At 52.8% G+C, this 22,709-nt stretch overlaps 1 protein-coding gene across 2 annotated transcripts in view; it reads left to right on the forward strand.

Moving 5' to 3' along the window:
* Positions 1-2,563: 2,563 nt before the first annotated feature.
* Positions 2,564-22,709, forward strand: part of SPINT1 (serine peptidase inhibitor, Kunitz type 1) — a 62,790-nt gene continuing 42,644 nt past the window's right edge. The window contains exon 1 of one of the 2 annotated variants that reach the window (XM_075330951.1): positions 2,564-3,341. In XM_075330951.1, the coding sequence (XP_075187066.1) occupies positions 2,948-3,341 (394 nt within the window). In that variant the 5' untranslated portion in view covers positions 2,564-2,947. Of the gene's footprint in view, positions 3,342-15,478; positions 15,882-22,709 lie in introns of those variants that run through there. The other variant, XM_075330952.1, reaches the window with a different exon arrangement.

Genomic DNA, 22,709 nt, shown 5'->3' on the forward strand with positions numbered 1-22,709 from the left:
GCTTTCTATCCCCCTCGGTGGGCTGTTGTCTTCAGTCGTGACTTGGGTGGGAAAGGACCTATAGTCCAGACCGCAATCAGTCAATTAGCTCAGTCCAGTGAATTCTGGACCTCGTTTCAGGGTCTGAGTATCCCCCTGTGTGCTCCGGTTTCCAATCGGTTCACCGGGTCGGTACCGGCGGGCCACTACCCTGTCCCGGTCTACCACGGTTCCACCAAGCCGTCTTCCCACCTCCTGCAGGCTGAGGCCACCGTATGCCTCCTAGCCAAGGTGTGCAGGCTACGACCCTCACACCTGTCAGTCAGTCTGTCACAGGCCTGTATTACAGGCTTGACCTCCTCCACTTAACTTTCAAACTGAACTCTTTGCTTTTTCCTGCCTCAGGCTCTCTGAACTCCTCGGTGGGCGTGGCCAACCGCCTGGCTCCGCCCCCCTGGTGTGTCCATCAAGCTCTGAGGGAGGTGACTAGGGTTTATGGTTTGGCTGGTGTTACCTAGTGTGGGACTGGTGTTGTGCGGGGCCCTATCTGTGACTACCTGGCTAGTCCAGGGCGTCACACTGGTTATGGACTGCTAGTGACACCGGTGGTATCGGGAACCTGGACGTGCTCCAGGCAGCAGCAGCTGTGCACAGAGACTTGTTCAAGAATGGTGTGTGTCTCATTTCATCTCCACCTATCCACCGCCTCAACCACCGCAGTGAGTACGCCTGTCCCTGTACCCTCTCCTTCTATATCTCCTCATCACTCGAGCTTCGGGACCTTCCCTACCTTGCTGCTCCCCACCATCTGTCCCGGTCCTCATTGCAGTAGCGGCGGTACTCCCATTACCGTAACCCGCAGGTGGCGTCACAAACATTTCCCCTGTAATCCCATTCTTCAGTTTGAGTGTCCGCCGAGCCTGGGTCCGGACCACTCAAGCCATGACCACCCCGGATCCGAGCACCCCGGTCATCACTGGGGCGGCACACATACATCTGTTTTCACCAAAGCCGAGAAAAATGGTCCATTTACTCTGATCAGAATTTGATCAATGTTTCTCGAAAGTGCAGAGAAAAAAAGAGTTTCTCCACCTTCTCTACTCTGTCAGTCTGTAAAAATCGGACTGCACTCGGAAGTCAACCGACGGGTGGAGGGATCAAGCTGCGACAGGGGACGGTCCCTAGAGACTGGAGGAGTGGAAAGATCATCTCCAAACAGTAAAAACCAAGGCCCAGGGAATGTTGTAGACTCCCCGGGCCAGAACCCACAGCAGAACTTCCAGAAAAGGGGTAATCAGCCGACAGGTGACCCCCCAGCCTGGAGGCTGTAGTGGAGGCCAAGCCAGGTTTATCCTATCAAAGGCAAGGCTAAGGAAGACAGCAGAAGAAAGAGACACTAAGAGAAGGGCACCGGCTTTCACTCTCAGAATCACCCAGAAACGGCGGAGGTCCCTGACAGTGGTCCCAGCAGTCCGAGGGTCCCTTAGTACTGTGACAAGAAGTGTGAGTAAAGAACTTGAACTGCACCCTTGAAGTTGCCTCTGTTATTTCGGCTGCATAGACATTCACGAGCACCAACTGTGCCCCGGGGATTGCTCCACCTGTGGGGAGCAGTACCACCATTGCTGCCATAACATCACCCCGGAGGCCTCACATAGCAGCGGCGGCTTAATAGCCGCATACCACAGGTGGCGTCACGAACACAACCATTATTCAGCAAGCCACATATTCTACTGACACCCACCAGGGCCACGGAGCCGGGCCCAGCCACCACTGACTACCACCGGACTAGTCCGGCCCGGCACCGGGTGTCCCACAGCCCTGGGGTGGGCGAGTCAGAATGATTCCGATTTTCTATCAATGGAATGATTCCGATTTTCTATCAATGGAATGATTCCTATTTTTGGGGGTACCTGCGCTGAAAAACAAAGATGTGTACATTTCAAATCCATCCAATACAACTCTGACTAGTTTCTCACAACATTTGACCATTTCTTCCAATACGTTATATATATAATATATATATAGAATATATATATATATATATATATATATATACACATATATATATATATTCACTTCCCAATACGACGACATTTCTGTTATTTTTTCCATTTGTTAGTGTAGTAAGATTTGACGCTTCGCGGTACAGTTGAGGCAAAGGGAACATCACACGACGCCGTATATTTGGATAATGCTTATCGCCCACCACAAATATAGTTCTGGTACTCCGCCGTTCACTGTAGATATGTCTGTCCACAGGGCCAACACTCAACAAGGCTTTTTTTTTTTTAATTAACATTCCAGTTAACCTCTCCAGCAGTTTGCAAAACATTAACCCCTTTGCACCATGTATACCCCCCTCCCCTTGTCACAACCCAACCCCTCCGCACTATTCGTGCAGCTTTCTCTTCCGGACATGCGATGACTTAAGAAGGTGCAGCCAGGTGACCACATTAGAATACTAAAAAGGAAAGCACTCTCTCCCCTGCCCCTTCCTCCTGTGACTCAGGTATGGGGTGGGGGGGGGGACGGGACTCAGGTGTACAGTTTCACTTCCTGGCTCCTCCTTGCACTTTATATACCTGGTTGGCAGGTGAGGGGTTAAAGGTGGATACCTGGTGATAGGGAACACCCATTTCAGTTTCATCTGAAACCTACAGAGGACACACACAAAAAAAAAATAGGGGATAACGTCTGCTTTTTCGGAGTCGTCAAAGGAAAACAAAAAAGGTACTTCAACGCTTCACCTGGAAATCTCTTCGGACCATTGTGTGTTGTCATAGGGAAGAAGCTCGTGACTCCAGAGACGCCTTATTACCAGGAAACCTATGGACATAACACAGTAAGGAGCCGGAATAGGGGGACATGTGCCCCTTATGTTTTCTGCACTAGACCTGACTACGGGAACTAGCTGTTGAGGTCGGGGTCTCCAGTCTTCATCACTCGGTGGCCGATTGTCCTCAGGATGCGGCTCTTGGCCACTCTCGCCGCCGTGGTGGCCTCTATCTGGCTGGTCTGCTCTGAGCTCCAAGGACAGAGCTGCTTGGAGAATTATACCAAGGGTTTGCCCAACTTTGTGCTGGATCTGAATGACTCTGTGAGCAGCGGAGCCACGTTCCTCACCTCACCCCCTTTGGACCGGGTCAGGGACTGCCTGTTGGCTTGCTGCAGGGTACCGGCATGTAATTTGGCGCTGGTGGAGCGAGATCACAGTCAAGATGACATCATCCACTCATGTTTCCTACTCAACTGCGTCTACAAGCAGGAATTTGTGTGCAAATTTGTCAGGAAGGAGGGATTCAACAATTACGTCACGTTGGAGGTCAGCAAACATCTGAACCACTGGGAAGACAAGGAAGGTGAGTGCGACACGCTGAGCCGGTCATTCACTTCTTCTTCTTCTTTTTTTTTTTTTTTTTTTTTTTTTTGAGTAAATTTTCATTACTTTTAAATTGTCCTCTTCATGTTTTTCAAGGGTCTATAAAGAAGCCTGAAAAGTAAAAATTAAAAAAATATGCATTACTTTAAGTATACAGTATTTAGAGAAATAATGCCAACCCAAAAATAAAGTTATGCAAAACATCCTCCAAAAACCGTGCACGGTGCATTACAGCTATCATCTAGAGCAGGGGTCGGGAAAATTTTTGGCTGAAACCACCACATATTTTAAAATGTAAGTTAGGGAGAGCCATACTCAATAGAGGGGAGCGGTGGTGGTGGAGCGGCTCTGAAGGTCCCAGGAGGCAGGGTAGGAGATGCTGCGGGCTTGGATGAGGGGGTGTTGCAACTCAAGAGGGTCAGTGTGCGGGGGGTCGGCAATACTGCTGTGGGGTGTGACAACACTGAGCGCCATTGATCTGCTGGTGGGTTGCTTTGAATCTGCCGCAGTTGACGAGATAGACTTCAAGAAAATGGCCGGTGCGTGCGCAGATCAACGGACTTCAAGAAAATGGCTGCAGAGTACTATCTGCGCACGCACCACCTTCCTAGCCATTTTCTTGAACTTGATTTAGTCAACTAGCGGCTTTTTTTTTTTTTTTTTTTTTTATAAATTTTCACATTTTTGGCACAGAATCCATAGAGGAATCGGACCAATGTTAAAGAAATGCATACTGGTATTCGGATGGCGCTCACATTAGCGTTTGAGCTATTGAGTGTTTCTCAACTCCAGTCCTCAAGACCCACCAGCAGATCATGTTTTCAGGTTTTCCTCAATCATGTTTTCAGGATTTCCTTAATGTTGCACATGTGATAGAATTATTCCCTGTCTGATAGTGAGGAAACCCTGAAAACATGATCTGTTGGTGGGTCTTGAGGACTGGAGTTGAGACCTGTGGCAGCTTTCTGGCACGGATTCCGAAGAAAATACACAACAATTTTTCACATTTGTGGCCTAAATTAGGAAGGATTTATTAGCCATATAAGTTTCGATCACTTTTTAAAAAGTTGTAAGCAACGCAAAAAAGAATAAAAAATAAATGTGTAAACTGTTTGACAGTTTGTGGTTGCACAAAATCTTCTGACACCTCCAGTTTTACGCCAAAATTCTGGTACAAACTGTGTGTGTGTGTGTGTGTGTGTGTGTGTGTGTGTGTGTGTGTGTATTTTCTTATACTTTTATCCAAACACACACCCCCTCCACACATGTAACCCCCCCCCCCTCCCCCCCAACGCTCCAAAAAAATGGCAACAAAAAACCCCCAAACAAATGTCTGTAAGTCAATATGCAAATACTATCTATCTTTTTTTCTTTTTAAGGAGATAAGGGTTGCTTTTAGGGGGGGGGGGGGGGGGGGGGTGTCTCACACATTGTCGATAATGGCAAGGTGCACACTGTCAAGATTCCCCTGCGAGTGTGAATGGTAACCTCACCCACTGGTGGACACAGACAGAAACTGGCCCTTGTGCAAGAACTGTATATAGACTCTTTTGCCGTACCAAAGCTCATCATAATGCACAATTCTATCTGCTTTGGAGGTTGAAATGGGCCTTTGTGTGGTTGCACCACTTTTCTGTCCGCCCCCGACGTAACCACAAGTATGCAAGTTACATAGTTATGGAGCAACAAGATTCTCTTCCACTTCTCCTTGATAAAGAATTGAGACAGAGTGTAGTCGATATACAAATCGTAATGCAAATCGTATACTTGTGACCACCCATTCTCATGGGAATACAGGGGAATCCTGACAGTGTGGATGTCACACACTGTCATGATTTGGCAGCCTGCTGTTGTACACAAGGACTACAGACTTGGCTTCTCAACCCAGGAAAATCCCTTTTAATAAAAAAAAAAAAAAGCTAGGATTATGAAAACTGGACAGACTTCTCTCCTGACCCTCCCCTATCCAGAATGCTCAGATCAGATGATCATTCATGTGTTCTTGGGACTCGACATATTTGACATCTGAGTTCAAACTTCCTGATCTTTATCCCCCTTGACATCATGGCGTTGTTGTTCATGACTACCAATTATGGTGCAGATTTCAGTTTATGAAATGAAATGTTGCTATTGGCAACGGACAGCTTTAGTTCATGGTGCCTGTATAATACTACTACTATTACTACTCGGGGTACAATTATTAAGGGGGAAAGCAACTCTGCAGTTTGCTTGTTGTTAAAGATCCTCTCCGTTCTCAAGATCAGAGGCATTTTTAACTTTTGGTTAGTGCTTGTTGCCTAGGAGACCGTTCACTCCTGCGGTCAGTGGTGGTAGGTCTCCTAGGCAATGAGTGGAGCACTTCAAGACTCTTTGCTGTTGAACTTGAAAGTTTGGCTCTGACGCTATCCAGATTGCTGTCCCCTGTGCTCCTTCGAAGTTCTCTGCTCGCAGCACGGGAGTCCTTAGTTTCAAGTGACCTAACTATGCCATTAGTCTGGACTGTCAATCATTTTAGAGGTATTTTCGCGTGGCCCATGTATGGGACATTAATTTTCCAGATCAATGGAACACAGAGTTGGTACCATCACTGGTCATAAAGCTGTGGCACATCCTAACTAAATGCCATCTGCCCCATCTTATAGGTGCTAGTATTTATACAATGAAGGCTTCAAATTGGTGGTCATATGTCACCCAGGGAATGGGGTACTCTGTCCCGGGTGTATCACTGGGGAATGTCACTTTGGTGGCCGTTGCCCGGTTCCGTGCCCTGGGTGCTTTTTAATGGGAAGTATTTACAGGGGAGAATAAAGTCATTTGTGTGACGCCACCTGCGGGTTGCAGTTAAGATTGTGGAACCGCGACTGCTGAGTTGGTTATCTCCACGGCTGGTGGTAATGGCAGCTGTGGTGGTAGGCCCTCCGCAGTCAGGGCTGTGCCTGGGAGATGTATGATGGAGTAATAAGGGAGACCACACGGTGGGTTGTAGTTAAGTCTCTACTCACTCTGGAAACTCGGACGGCTGCTTCAGGTCCCTGTAGTTCCAGTGCCAGTTGATGACTCGGTTGCTATGTCCCCAGCACCCTCAGTGTGGTTGGGTCCCCGTAGCGTGGAGCGTTTGGTGCCCAACTATCCCTTTTTGTGTGGCAGTCTCCTTGTCCGTACGGCAGGCATTGAAGACTCTGTAGGGCTGGTCTGTGTCCCGAACCCTGATCCTTCCTTTACTGCTGGTGCCCCCGTATCTGTGGGTCAGGGAAGTCCCCTCACAGTGCAGGTATTTGCCAGGCCGTCTGAAACCGTCGCCTGACCTAGGGCCCTGTGCCCCGTCGGTGCTCTGGTCCCAGCGGTACTCGGGTGTGTGACGCCCCTGGACTTGGTTTACCCGGTTGTCAACGTCTGCTTACTGGATGAGTGAGTACATGAGTGATCTCCCCATCACTGCACCCAGTATCATCTTCCAGACCCCTGGGGCATATCCCTACCTGTGGAGGGTAACAACACCTTGCTGCCCCATTCCATCACCCCGGGTACTCCCAATGGCAGCAGTGGTACTCCGAATTACCGCACACCACGGGTGGCGTCACAAACTATAATCCCCCTGTAAATATCCCCTTTTACTTTAGAGTGTGACTACCCCCCCCCTAAGCCCCAGGGTCCGGAGACCCTCGAGCCACGAACGGACACCGCCCACGGATCCGAGCGGTTCGATCCGCTGCTGGGGCGGGACGGGTGTACCTGCCCTGGCGACCACTCTCCCGTGCCCCTGGGCAACCGTTATGTGCCGCCCCGGCGCAGACCGGGTTACTTGGATCCGAGGTGGTCGTGGCTCGAGGGGTTCGGAGCCGGGCTCGGCTAACACTCTGATCCTTGAAAGGGGATATTTACAGGGGAGAAGTTCGTGACGCCACCTTCGGGTTGTGGTAATGGGAGTACCGCTGCTGCTGGAAGGAGTATCGGGGCAGATGGTGTGGGGCAGCAAGGTGCCAGTCCCTCCGCAAGTAGGGAAGGCCCCGGCCTCTGGGGTTTTTGGTGGGCACTGGGGAGCGCAGGGTGCAGGGGACTCACTGTGGGTAGTCGTGGTGCAGGATGAGGATTATAAAGCAGACACTCACACTGAAGATAAATCAAAGTCTCTGTGCGTCAGTCACTACAGGGGAGCCCGTCCAGGTGTCTGCTCCCACTGGTGTCACTTGATAGTCTGGACCCTGCCTCTGTGCACAATTTTAGTTGTCTGTTGTGGCCCCTTGGCATGAAGCTGTTGGGGCCCCGCTACCTGTGTGTAGGGCAGCTGTGCTCTTGATGGCTAGCACTTGGGATTTCAGTTGGGCTGCTTTTATATGGAGAACCCTAACCCCCACGTTGTGCTGATGCCTTCAATCTCTGAGCTCTTAGGGAAGTTCATAAAGATACACTCCCTCCCAGGTTAATTATCAGTACGGCTGAACCTGCTCCTGACCTAGGGTCTTGTACCCCGTCGTGCTCTGTATCGGTCCGTTTATTGGGTTTTCTGATGCCAACAGTCCTCCAAGACTATGTCCGTCGCACCCCTTTCCAATGTCACTGCTACCTGTCCCCGACTCCTGTGGTCCCGGACCACCGTCTGCAACCCAACCTTGGTCTCTCTACCTGGGAGCTACTACTCCCAGCTCCTCGCTCTTTGAGGGCTATTACTCCACTCCTCTCACTTTGAGAGCTGACTCTAAACTGACTTCTTCCCTTCCTCCCTCCCACCAGTCTGCCTGATACCCCTAGGTGGGTGGCCCTACTCCAGCTTGACCATCCCACTGGTGTCTGAAAGGTTTGATGTGAGGTGTGGTTGAGATTTGTAGTGCTGATGGTGTGACACCGGTTATTGCGAACATGGAACCATGGCAGTTGGATCCTGAACCCTGGAGGACAGTATGTAGTTCCCTGATAGTCAGGGGCGCTACAGTTACACATCCAAGCTCTAGGCACTTCTTTCCACTTCCCTCACTACTACTCAACGGACTGCTGTCCCCTCCCGCCAAATTGTCTAGTCCCACTGATCTGGCTACACCCTCTAGGTGGCCATTCCCTTGTGTCTGACTAGCCAATTACCCCTGGTGTGGAGTGGTAACTAGGATTTTGGTGTCTAGGTGTTGCTGGCACTGGTGTTCCAGGTCCCAGGGGGTAGGCCCTGCATCCTGGTGAGGATACAGTTCCTAGTAATGCCCTGAGTGGCTCAGGGGTGCTACTGTCATACTTTGGAATGCCCATCCGTGGCCAGTAGTAATGGTGTAACTGTGACACCCCTGGACTATCAGGTCGTCACCGGGTATTGTACAATCTGCCCTCCTGTGCAATATCCACCTCCTCCTTGGTTATGGGTCCCCAACTACATGGTGTTGCCTACATCAGCTAGTTAAAATCCTAGGTACACTCTGCACCACACCCACCAGTGGACGGCCCGAGTGGAATAGGGTCGTCTACGTGGGGGGTTGGTTAAGGGGCGGTCAGGAGTGTCAGGAAATAGGAGTAGAGAGTGAAGTGTTGGAAGTGAAAGGGGAGGTCAGGAGCCTGGCTCCTTGGAAGCCATCTAGGTAGCAGACGATGGTCTGAGCCTAGACGAGCTGGACCCCCGGTCGCAGAGGATCGTGGTAAGGGGCACGGAACTGTTGAGGAGGACAGCTGACGGCCTTGCACCATCACCGGGCTGGGACCAGGGCACGACTGGGTACGTGGACCCTAGGTCAGTGAGTAGCTTCAGGCAACCTGACAATTTACCCGACGAGAACTGAGCCTTCAAGATCCGCTCTTTACCTGCTCCAAAATCTGGGTACTAGTGCAACGAGGGGGATAGGACTTTGCACTAAAACGGTCTAGAAAATCCCAAGCGTGAACCCTGAGAGCAAGCTCCCAAACTTGGCCATAGTGGTAAGCGGGACCCGACTAGTTCCATACTACTGTGACCAACAGAGAAGTAAACTTAGTGCCAGGAGGCAGGTCACGGATCACCAGGCAGCACCATTGGGGACGGGACCCGAACTAGCTTCCCCTCAGCGGCAGCGGTATCCAGAACTTTGGTTTACCCAGTTGTCTGTCAGCTTAATGGACTGAGTGAGTATGAAAGTGACCCCCTTCACACCCATCGGCACTTCCCGAACCCCATCACAGAGCCCCGGGGCATTCCCCCTACCCGTGGAGGGTTCTAACACCTGGCTGCCCCATTCCTTTGCCCCTGGGTATTTCCAGCTGCAGCTGTGGAACTCCTAATTACCGCATACCACGGGTGGCGTCACAAACTCTATAATCCCCTGTAAATAACCCCTTTCATTTGAGTGGCCGCACGACCCCTGGGTCCGGAGACCCCCCTCGAGTCACTCCGGATCCGAGCAGCCCGGCTGCTGGCACGTGGGCGGCACACATACCGGTAGATGACCTCTTCCGTACCCAGTATGGTATACCACACCTGTGGCTGAGGTGCAGTACCTCCTGTAGCGACTAAAGCATCAGGGGCGCCACAGAAGCATTTGGGGGTTTTCTTAATTATTACCACTGCAAATTGTGGCTTAACTCCGCTAAGCCACGATACTATTTGTTTTCTCTGAAATTGCAAAAAAAACTTTTGTGCCGATCGTGTTTTGCTTTTGAAAATGTTGCACGTTTTATAGGAAATGCTCCAATTTCACAAGTTATGATTAGCTATGAATCAAAGCCAATAACCCGTTTATTAGGGCATATTCACATGTAGCAGAATAATTGCAGACACTTCCCACACACGTGATTCGGATTGTTTCTGCATCATGTGAACGGATGTTTTTCTTTACGCTCCATTATTAAGAGTGACGCCCTTTTCAGATCCAGCACTAGAAGCCAACATTGCTCCAAAGTTACCCTTTATGATGTGAACTAGGTCAATGTGCTTTCCGTGTACGAGAGAACTCTTCTCTTATCGTAGCCGTACACCGATGCTGCCCGGATCTTGGTGGGATGTTTACTCCTGGAGACTGTCCTACTACCGGTCTGGACTCGGCCAGTTTATTTCCCTGTGTACGTCATGGCTTTTTTTTTTACCTCTGGTGACTACTAATGTAGGAATCGCAGTATGTGACTCAGATGGTGGGGAGTGGAGGCCTCAGGTGTAACGTTTCACTTCCTGGCTGCTCGTTTTTTTTTTTGCAACATGCTTTGAATGTATTCTATCTACCTAGCTTGCAGATCAAGGGTTAAAATTGGGTTTGTGCCAAATAGAAATGACCATTATCCGGCTCATATGAAACCCACAGAGGACCTCAGACAGGTGGGGTGATGGTTGCTGCCTCAAAGCTTCATCAGGGGCATCTATGGTGCGGTTGCAAGGACCTAGGATACTCTGTTTGCTTGGGGGCCTGGTGGATCATATCACGGTGGAGGTCCCCAGAAGATGTGACCCTAACCAGACAAGTAAAGGGGGTATTTGCAGGAGAGGTAGGTCGTGACACTAGCTGGAGTTCTGACCATGGGTGGCCAGGGGCTGCAGTGAGGCTTTCAAGGGTAGATGGTGGAGAAGCCTGGTGGTATACCATCTCCAGTTAGGCTAGATCCCTTGCAAGATAGAAGAGGGTGATATAGTAGATGAATGTGGCGCCCTGGACAAGCCAGGTCGTCACAGGTACTGCAACAACACACCCCGGCTAGGCACACCGAAGTCAAACACAAATCCTTGTTGCCTCCCTCCAGGGGATGATGTCCACACCAGGGGGTGGGCCAGGTGGTTGGCCCCGCCCACCGAGGAGTTCACAGTCCTGGAGGCGGGAAAAGGCAGTCAGAGATTAGATGAGTTTTGAAGTTAGAGAAGTGAAGTGGTAGAGTAGCAGCCTGACTGTGTCCGGGTGTGTGGCCCGGGCACATACAGCAAGGTTACCAGATGGTGGTGACCGTCTGCAGGAGAGGTTGATTGGAGCAAACCGTAAGGACCGGGGTCGGGCGTTTGGCCCGCCGGTACCGATCGGGGAGCGAAGTGAAGCCAGCACACACAGGCAGGGCCATCGGACCCCCAACCAGGCTTGGAGCCGCCGACAAGTTAAATCCGAGTGTGACAGGAAATCCCTGGGGTTCCGAACAGCCAAAGACCCGATAGAAGGCAACCGCCAGTGGCGTAACTACCGTGATCGTGACCGGGCCCGGGAGGTCAGGGGCCCGGCGGCCGCCAGGCAGATCAGCAGCCAGCTCCTGTCAGTGTGAGAGGAGCTGCGCTGATCTGTCACAGACCTCGCGGCCGCTATTTGACCCGCTGCCGCCGCCGACACCGGGCTCCCCTGCCTGCTGTCAGCGGCGGCACCGGGGCCCCCTCCCTGGTGTCAGCGGCTGCAGCATCTCCCCCGTCACCGCGCACAGTAATGATGAAGCATAGCGCGGCCGGTGCTGCGCTATGTGTGTCGCCCTGGGCAAGCCAGGGGTCACAGGTCACAACACCACCACACCCCACACTCCAGGTAGGCACATCACAGCTAACCAGAAATCCTTGTTGCCTTCCTCCAAGAGTCTGATGGTGCACACCAGGGGGTGGGCCAGGCGGTTGGCTCCGCCCACCAAGGAGCTCACAGCTCTGGAGGCAGGAAGAAACCAGGCAGATAGCCCAGGCAGGGCAAGTGTGAGGAGCTAAGTAGAGGAGTTCAGAAAGTGAAAGTGAAAGTAGTAAAGGAGGAAAAGCAAGTAAAGTGACAGAAGAGAGAGACAGCCTGAAGGGTCCAGCTTTGTGAGGGCCAGAACAGCAAGTTCAGCAACGGCGGTGACTGTCTGGAGGGGGACCGTTCGGAAGTTCCTGGAAGGACCCCGTTGGCTGTGTGCCCGGTGGTCTGGAGCAGTGTTCCGAAGGACAGTCAGCACCAGGGCAGGGGCCTCTCGGACCCCGGCAAGGCTAGGAGTCGCCAGATTTGCCAAATCCGTCAGTGATGGGGACGCAGATCCCCCAACAACCAAGTCCCGATTGAAGGCAACAGCCCAACCCGTATTGGAGAGACACCGCCACCGCCACGGCACCAGTTTCTCAGGGCCAGCGCCTGCGGGCAAAGTGTAGAGCTCCTCCGGCCCAGATTGCAGTCGGGGAGCGGGTAACCGGAGGGAATCCACCGCTACATCAGTCAACACAGGTGCAAGGAAGAGGGACATCACCGTCACCTACCGGGAGTGCAGGTGCAGCCGTCTGTGGGACCGTCCTACCAGCCGTTGGTTTACCGTACAAACTGTGTCCGTGTGTCAGGCTGAGTGAGTACCATAGTGCCGCAAGGCACAGCGCTGCCCCCGCGTCCCTGCGCCCTCCAGGCCCTACACTTTACATCTCATCACCGGGCCCCGGGATCACCAACCCCTACCCACGGAGGGGCAACACAACACCTGGCTGCTCCGCATCACCATCCCCGGGACCCCCACACTGAGCAGCGGTGGTGCAATCACCACAACCGTGGGTGGCGTCACGAACTATAACAATCCCCACACCCAACAAACACCCCCCTTTCACTCACGGGCGAGGAGTGTCGCTCGAGAAACCCCGGGATCCGGCCCACAGCTCGAGCCACCACTGAGCAGCTGCCGGACCCGAGCAGAAGGGGTGAGCGCGGTGTGCTGACACCCTCCTCCCCGCCCGCGACATATGCATCACCATTCTCCCCCTGTGCGATGACGTCACTCCCGAGCGACTGCTGTGCTGAGTGCAGAGTGCAGGACAGGAGGACGCTGACCGCAGCATCGGGAGAACTAGCAGCGGGGAGGACAGCAGCGGTGGAAGGAAGAGTGAAGGTGAGTACTTGTTTTTTGTTTTTTTTTTTTTTTTAATATAAGTGAGTAAACGGTGGCCAGAGGCTTAGGAAGGCAGTTCTGGGGAAGCTGCATTATTGTACATGGAAGCCTGGAGAGGCTGCTTTATACATGGAGGTCTGAGGAGGCTGCTTTATACGTGGAGGTCTGGGGTGGCTGCATTATTATACATGGAGGCCTGGAGAGGCTGCTTTATACATGGAGGTCTGGGGAAGCTGCATTATTATACATGGAGGCCTGGAGATACTGCATTATACATGGAGGCCTGAGGAGGCTGGGTGCATTGTTATACATGGAGGCCTGGAGAAGCTGGCTGCTACATTATACATGGAGGCCTGAGGAGGCTGGCTGCATTATTATACATGGAGGCCTGGAGAGGCTGGCTGCATTTATTATATATGGAGGTCTGGGGGGGCTGCATAATACAAAATGAAGGACACCTTCTACATGGAATATAGGGGTGCCTTATGCATGGAGGAGTATGGGGCTGCATAATGCAATATCAAGTTTTATGGGGTTGCGTTACAATACATGTAGGACTATTGGGGCTACATTATAATATATGGAGTGCTATGGAGGCTACCTTATACATGGACTATGGGGGTGCATTATAAAACATTGGGGACTATGTGGTGCAGTATAATATATGGAGAACTATGGGGTGAATTATAATATATGGAGAACTATGAGAAATTCATTATAATAATTGGAGGGCTACTTTATACAAGGACTATAGGGCTGCATTATAATATATGGAGGCCTATGTGGTGCAGTATTATATATTGAGTACTATGGGCTGAATTATAATGCATGGAGAACTATGGGAAATGCATTATAATACATGGAGGACTATGGAAGTGTATTCTAATATATGAAGGGTTATGTGGGACCCTTTATACTATTTGGAAGGCTATGTGGGGGCCATTATTGTATTTGGAGAACTATATACAAGGGGGGACAAAGATACAAGCAGGGGATGGGAACATTTTCTGCTGAGGGAAAAAGGCTCTATTCCCTCAGCACCCAGCTTTCCCATGCTCTGCTATACATCATGTCAGCACCCAGCTTTCCCATGCTCTGATATACATCTTCTCTCAGCAGCCAGCTTTCCCATGCTCTGATATACATCTTCTCTCAGCACCCAGCTTTCCCATGCTCTGATATACATCTTCTCTCAGCACCCAGCTTTCCCATGCTCTGCTATACATCATGTCTCAGCAGCCAGCTTTCCCATGCTCTGATATGGGAAAGCTGGGTGCTGAGGGAAAGATGTATAGCAGAGCATGGGGAAGCAGTGTGCCGAGGACAAGATGGATATCAGAAAATGGGAAAGCTGGGTGCTGATAGAGGGATTTCAGATCATGGGAAATCTGGGTGCTGTGGGTAAGAGCCAAGTGTCAGCATCATTATCCTGTACCCCGAGTGTCGGTGTCATTATCCTGTACCCTAAATGTCGATGTACGTGGAGGGGGGGCCCAGGTCTGAACTTTGCACCGGGGCCCATCAAACTCTAGTTACGCCCCTGGCAACCACCCACACCGTGGGGGCATACAGCTACCGCCTAAGGCTAGAGACCCAAGGGCCAGCGCCTGCGGGCAAACTGGCTCCTCCGGCATCCATACACCGTGGAGTGGACTACCGTTGGGGATCCATAGTAGTGAAACAAGTACATCAAGGTGCAGGGAAAGACAGCCGCCACCACCTGTCTGGGGAGAGAGACTGCAGCCGGCTGTGTGACCCGTCCATCCAGCCGTTTGGTTTACCGATGACTTTGTGCATCTCTTGCTGAGTGAGTACACCCATGCCATCCGGCACCGCGCCGCGTTGTCCCGGCAACCCTGCACCTCACCAACCCTGCCTCCCCGTCACACCACCGGGCCCCGGGACCACCGACCCATACCCACGGAGGGGGAAAACTACATCCCAGCTGCTCCCTACCATCGCTCCAGGGATCCCCGTCACCAGCAGCGGTGGTGCCTATCTTCACCACGACCCGTGGGTGGCGTCACGGACTAAATCCCCCAAACCAACCACCCCTTTCACTCACGGGCGAGGAGCGCCGCACGAGTCCCCGGATCCGGACCACTGCTCGAGCAGCCGCAGCAGCGCCGGACCCGAGCGTTGGCGAGAGACCAGCAGCGGTGGCATCCTCCCCGCCCGCGTCATATACACATTGATGAACAACTATATACACAGAGCAGTATAGAGGACTCGCAAGTCTTCTTCGCTGTCACAACTCATCAGCAGTTCCTTTTCTCGTTGCCTGTGGGTTTCCTGTGGGTTATTCCTGTTAGACAGTCTGACATGATTGACCATATAAAAACCAGTGCCCGTGCTCTTGTCTTCATCTCTCAGTGGCAGTTTGTCCTCAGGATGCGGCTCTTGGTCACTCTCGCCGCCGTGGTGGCCTCTATCTGGGTGGTCTGCTCTAAGCCTCAAGGACAGAGCTGTTTGGAGAATTTTACCAAGGGTTTGCCCAACTTTGTGCTGGATCTGAATGACTCTGTGAGCAGCGGAGCCACGTTCCTCATCGCACCCCCTTTGGACCGGGTCAGGGACTGCCTGTTGGCTTGCTGCAGGGTATCGGCCTGTAATTTGGTGCTGGTGGAGCGAGATCACCGGCACGATGACCTGATCCACTCTTGTTTCCTCCTCAATTGCATTTACAAGCAGAAGTTTGTGTGTAAATTTGTCAGGAAGGAGGGATTCAACAATTATATCACGTTGGAGGTCAGCAAACATCTGCACCCCTGGGAAGACAAGGAAGGTGAGTGCTTTTAAATGGGACAATTACCAATATTGGACCTTGGAGTAGATCAGGGTTGTACCTCTACCTATAGTAAAGGCGAAGCTATTCGGCTGGCTTCTCACAGCACTAGTATTCATCATGCTGCCTTTTTTTTTTTTTTTTTTGCTTGTTACCGTGATTGTCTGCAGTGGTTATGTTCCTTAGTCATGTGTCACCCCTGCGTTTGTACCCCTAAAAAACTGGGGGCAGTGACAGATGGGCAGCGCTGGCATGAGAAAGGGGTCAGGTATGGTTCATTTAATATGGGAGACCTATACACAAAACACTAGAAAAGTTCTTGTCAGCATGTTTTTCAATAAAAAAGATAATTTCCTCTTGTTCGTCCTCTCCCATCAGTCACAAGGTTTGGCTATCCTTAACCTAATGTTTATGGCCACCTTTTTGACTTCTTTGCCAGCGAAGTTGTATATGGAGAATGGTTCTCATGCTGGCATATCAAGCGAGTATGCTTTCTCATTATTATCTTAGTTGAATATGGGTTTCACCCGTAAAATGAATGATAATAGGGAAATTCAAGAACTTATATTGCTATATGTAGCACAAAAGTACCCAGACAGGCTCAAAGTTTTTTCTTTCTGTGAGGTAAATCACTCAGTCTGTTGTTAAACATGTTCTACCACACAGAAAGGAGCAGCTGCAATCCCGTGCTGTCTTTGTTCTCTCTTGTTTCCTTTTCTCCCCTCCCTAGGAGCTGTGGTAGGATCAGACCATATCCCTGTACCGTCAGACACGGCCATTACACAGTACATAGCAGGGGCACATATATGTGTGACACCCTGGCAAAACTAGGTAGTCACAGAGGTTGTACAAATCTCTTGGGTACAAGACTCCATCCTCCTTGGCATACCAACACAAAACCCACACCCAGGTACACCACACGACCAGTAAAGCCTAGTCACCCCCTCTTGACAATAGGGACACACCAGTGAGCGGGACCAGGCGGATGGGCGCACCCACCTAGGGGTCCTGAGGTGTCAGGGGCGGGAACACGACAGTTGAAGTTGACAGTGGAGGAGTGTGGAAGTGCAGTGGAGTCAGGGATAGGGGCCCCTGGACTACCGGGACTAGGTGGCAGACGGCAAGCAGGACCACAGGCGACGGCGATCCGATCGCGGGAGACCTAAAATGGACCGGGGGAGGGCTGTAGCCCGACAGCGGCAATCAGGTCTGGAGGCCATGCACAGTCTGGGTACCTGGACCCTAGGACGAGGACGGTTGCAAGCCCCCTTGTTAATTGACCAGCCGGGGACAAGGTTTCAGGCCTTGTTCCACAGTAAGCCCAGAGAGCAAAATGGAAGCCCAACGCAGGGGATAGGTTGTCCGTCAGAACCCACAGAAATCCCAAGGGTCTGATTTCACGGGCCACAGCTCCCAACATATACAGTACTGGGAGTGGACTTCCGCGTTCCAAGCGGAGTTGTCCCAGTGAAGACACAAACACTGAGTGCAGGAAGAAGGGACCCCTGTTTGCTACACCCGGTTGTGGGACCCGAATACACCCGCCGGAGGCAACCGGTCACTGGCAATTAGGTTTACCACTGGACTTGTGTGCGATTCTTTGAACTGTGAGTACACAATTTACCCCCGGTCCAACCCGGCACGTCACCTCCAGCAGCCATTACTCCCGTGTACCTGGGCCCCGCGACTACACCTCCCCTACCCGTGGAGGGGATTCCATTCTGTTGCCCCGCTCCATCAGCCCTGGGCGTCCCCATCACCAGACAGCGGCAGTGCTACCAACCCTCACCACAACCCACGGGTGGCGTCACAGACAAAACCATCCTATGTAAATACCCCCTTCCTACGGTTGTGAGGACAGACGGCCGTGTGAGCCCGGGTCCGGCTACCACTCGAGCTGCAGTAACGAACCCGGATCTGAGCAACCCCTGCAGCGGCCCCGGCCCCCGTCCACAACATATGATTATCTCAGCACTGCTTTTGTACCGCCCCGCGGCTGCGGCTGCCGAGCCGCTCTGATCCATGCTCGAGTTCTACGGGTGGTGGCTCGAGCCTCTCACGGACCCGGGGGTCACGTCGCTCTGCAAGGGGGTTGGCGTTACACACAGGGGATGCGGGTATTTGGGTTCTGGGATGATTGTTCGTGCCGCCACCCACGGGTTGTGGTGATGGTGGGCACCACTGCTGCGGTGAAGGCACGGGGACTCCCGGGAGCGGTGTAGTGGCGCAGCTAGGTGATGACCCTTCCGTGGGTAGGGGATGTTGGGCCCGGTCGGGCTGTGGGCAGGGGTACAGGGCGCAGTGTTGCGGTGCGGTGCCTGATGGCACTGTTGTACTCACGATTAAACCACACAGTCACTGGTAAACTAAACGGAGGAATGAACGGGGCCAGCAGCCGGCTGCAGCTTCCTAGTCGGGTTGGCAATGTCCGCCTTTCTCCTGCACCTCTGTTTGTAGCGTGACCACTGTCAGTGGTGGTCCGCTCCCCAGCGTGTATGTGTCGTAGGAGACCCTTTTGCCCGCAGACGCTGGCCCTTGGATCTCTGGCCTCTGGCGGTGGCTACTATCCGGATGGGTTGGGCTGTTGCCTTCAATCGGGACTTTTGGTGGGAATTAACCCCTGAGGTCCAGACCGCAATCAGTTAATCTGACTATGGTGGTGGCATATAGCCTAGTTCGGGGTCTGAGTACCCTGCCAGGTGCTCCGGTATCCAGTTAGCTCCCCGGTTCGGTTCCGGCGGGCCACTACCCTGTCCCGGTCCCTTACGGTTCCGCTGGTCGTATTCCCGGTCTCCTGCAGGCGGCCATGGATTGTCTTTCTGCCTGACTCTACCCACCTGGTGTACCTGTCTAACACTGAGGGAGGCAATCAGGTCTTTGTGGTTGACTAGTGGTACCTTTTCTAGTGTGGGGGTGTATGTGGTTAGTGTTGTGACCTGTGATCCCTGGGGTCCAGGGCGTCACTTTGCAGTGCTCTAAAGGCAAAGCTGTTGACTCGCCCACCCCAGGGCTAGGGGACGCCCGGTGCCGGGCCGTACTAGTCCTCGGGTCGTCAGTGGTGGCGGGGCCCGGCTCCGTGGCCCTGGTGGGTGTCATTTAAAATGGCTGGTGACTTGGGAGTAATTAAAGTTTTTATTTCGTGATGCCACCTGTGGTTTGCGGCTATTAAGCCGCCGCTGCTGTGTGAAGCCTCCGGGGTGATGATATGGCAGCAATGGTGGTACTGCTCCCCACAGGTGGAGCGGTGCCCCGGGGACTACTGTTGGTGCTCGTGAAAGTCTATGGTGTTGTGTGGATAACATGGTGCAGGGCCGACAGGCAATGAAAGAGACAGGCACAAACAGTGTCTTTACCTTCTCCTCTTTTACTTCACAAACGGTTAGTCCTGGGAGACCGTTACAGGTGGTAGAGGGCTCCGGCCGGCCTGGAAGTAACTGCGATGTCGTTTTGGCCAGATGAGTATGAGGCCTACTCCTGTTCTTTTCCTTACTGTGATAGGACCCTGCTCTCTGAATTTAGCAATGGCCCTCTTTGCTGCTGGGACCGGTGGTACGTCCCTTTCCCTCTGTAGCAGGCTGCGCAGGCCCTCTCTGGTGCTTCTCTGCTGGAGTCCACACCGGGCCCTGATGATGCAGCTGTACCTTCGGGCTGTTTATGGGCCAGGTGCTTGCAGCTCTCCTGCCCCTCGGATTCGGCTACCAGGGAGTATTTTAGGCCCTGGTGGCCACAGACTCCGATGTCCGAGTCTCTTCTGTGCCTCTCTGCTCCTCCTGCTTCACTGGGCCAAGCTGCTCCAGCTCCAGGCCCCAGTTCCACAGGACAGCACACTCTGCGTCTGCACTCTCTGCTTTCTCCTACAGACTGAACACTAACTCCTCCCTCAGGTCAGACTTAAGGAATGCTCCCTGGAACTCCAGGTTCAGAGCTCCCCCTGTTGGCCTGAGGGAGAAACTGCGTTGGATGTTAAACTTACTGGCCAATAGACCCCCCAATTACCTCCAGGCTCAGCATTAACCCTTTTGGAGGGGCAATGCTGTTGTGGCGACCAGGTCCTGGGGCGCCACGCTGTCTCTGTTTGGGCCAGTGGGGCGAAGAGGGTGCCTCTGTTTGGGCCAGTGGGGCGAGGAGGGTGCCTTTGTTAAGAACAATCCATCAATTCAGAGTGCTGCACCCCCATTCCCCCCCCCCCCACCCACACAATACTGGGAGACAGTGGAGTGGTGCGCGCCTGTTCAGAAGTAGAGAACCCTGTAAAATGTGGTGCTCAGAGAAACAGTAGCCGTAGATCAGGAGGATGATGATGAGTTTTAATGGGCCACAGAGAGCATGAACCTCCAGTAATTGCGATGCAGCCAAACAATTTAGATTTGTATAGACTTGTTTTACTCGTCTGTTTTGGTCTCTGCCCTGCATTGTTGCACACAGGCTGCCGGCACTGTAGTATATATTTGCCGTATTGTTGTTATCCATGTATTGTTTATATTCACTGATACTAATTTGCCGGCCGCAGTACAGCCCAGTATTGAAAATGATTTAGAGATTAGGGAAATTTACAATGTTACATCATTCATTAGGCCAGGGTGTCACAAATTCACGTCGACTATCAGGTGGTCACAGGGTATTGTGCAATCTGCCCTTCTCCACAGTATCCACCCTCCTTGGTTACGGGTCCCTGACCTTTGGTGTTGCTAAGAACAAGCTAATCAAAATCCTAGGAACACTCTGCACCACACCCACCAGACACACCAGTGGACGGCCTGAGTGGAATAGGGTCGCCCACTTGGGGGGTTGGTTAAGGGAGGTCAGGAGTGTCAGGAGACAGTGAGTAGAGAAGGGACTCTCGAGTGGACAGGTCTGGAGCTGGGCTCCTCGTATACTAGATGGCAGACGTTGGTCTGGGCCTGGTAGGAGCTGGACCCCGGGCGCAGGGGATCGTGACAGGGGGCACGGACTGTCGAGGAGGACAGCCGGTGGCCTTGTGCCATCACCGGGCAGGGGGCAGGGCATGACTGGGTACATGGACCCTAAGCCTGGAAGTAGCTTCAGGCGTCCTAATAATTCACCTGACGAGGACTGAGTCTTCAAGATCCGTTCTCCACCCGCTCCAAAATCTGGGTACAAGCGCAACGAGGGGGATAGGACTTTCCCAATCCATAGTCCAGAAAATCCTAAGCGTGAACCCTGAGAGCAAACTCACTCTGTTAGCCATACTGGTGAGCGGTACCCGTTTAGTTTCATGCTAAAAGGGACCAACTACAGACAAGAGGTGCCAAGGGAAAGGTGACTGACTAACGAGCAACACCAACGGGCACAGGACCCAGACGTGCTCCCTCCCTGCTGCAGTGGTATCAAGAACTTTGGTTTAACCCGGTTGTCAGCGTTATTGGACTGAGTACACAATTAACACTTACCGGTCCAACTGCACCTCCCCGAAACAATCATCGAGTCCCGGGGCATCCCCCCTGCCCGTGGAGGGGTTAAACACCTGGCTGGCCACACATCACCCCGGGTACTCCCAGCCGCAGCGGTGGTACTTTACCCTTACCACAGACCACGGGTGGCGTCAGAAACTTTACTCAAACTTTACTTTACTCCCCTGTACATAGCCACCCCCTAATTCGAGTGGCCGCACGACCCCCCGGGTCCGGAAGTCCCTCGAGCCACCGCGGATCCGGATCTGAGGGGCGGCACAAATTTTTCCTACTTTTCAAAAACGTTTTATGAATTCTCTTATTAGTTACTGAGCAAAGAGGAATAAATGATTATCTATTCATGTTTCTCAATCATTCACTGATCCAAATCCCAATACAGGTCTGTACTTGGTCCATATTTGCTGGACGTCTAATACCAGCACCCTGTATATAAAAATTCTCCTTCTGGTACTTCTTTACCAGTGGAACCCCCCCCCCCCCCTTTAAAATTGTGCCACTTTTAAATGCAGCACTGTACAGGAACATGGTCTGAATACCACCGCTCCCTCGTCAGTGGGGGAAGTGTCGCGGGTGGAGGGGTTGAACGCCGCTCGCCTGGGAATCGCTGGCTCTCGGGTCCGGTGCTTCTGCTCCTCGGTGGCTCGAACACGGGGCCGGACCCGGGGGCTCGAGCAGCGCCCCCTCGCCCATGAGTGAAAAGGGGAGGTTGGTTTGTGGTGGGATGTCGGTCGTGACGCCACCTACGGGTTGTGGTGATGGTGGGCACCACCGCTGCTGGTGACGGGGAATCCCGGGAGTGATAGAGGAGAGCAGCTGCAGTGTTGACCCCTCCGTGGGTAGGGGCTGTTGGTCCCGGGGCCCCGGTTAGGGAGTAGGGCGGTAGGAAGGAGGGTATAGGTGCTGGTGCGGGGAGGCAGCATGGGCGCGGGTGCAACGTTACGATGCAGCGCGGTGCCGGATGGCACTGTTGTACTCACTCAGACACAGAAGGACAGAGTCTCTGGTAAACCAAACTGCTGGATGGACGGGGCCCACAACCGGATGCAGTGTTCTCACTCTCCCCGGACGGGTTGATGGTGGCTGTAGTTTCCTGCACCTATGTATGTGTGTTTGACTCCTATGGCTTCCAACGGGTAGTCCGCTCCCCGGCGTGTATGTCGCGGGCGGGGAGGGTACGCTGCGCTCACCCACTGTTCGGGTCCGACTGCTGCTGCTCGGTGGTGGCTCGAGCGGTGGGCCGGATCCCGGGAACTCGAGCGGCGCTCCTCGCCCGTGAGTGAAAAGGGGGGTTTGGTTGTGGGGATTTATTGTCCGTGACGCCACCCGCGGTTGTGGTGAGGTTGTGACACCACCGCTGCTCTGGACGGGGATCCCGGAAGCGATGACTGGGGGAGCA

Source organism: Anomaloglossus baeobatrachus, chromosome 12 (assembly GCF_048569485.1).
Source record: "Anomaloglossus baeobatrachus isolate aAnoBae1 chromosome 12, aAnoBae1.hap1, whole genome shotgun sequence".
Lineage (NCBI taxonomy): Eukaryota > Metazoa > Chordata > Amphibia > Anura > Aromobatidae > Anomaloglossus > Anomaloglossus baeobatrachus.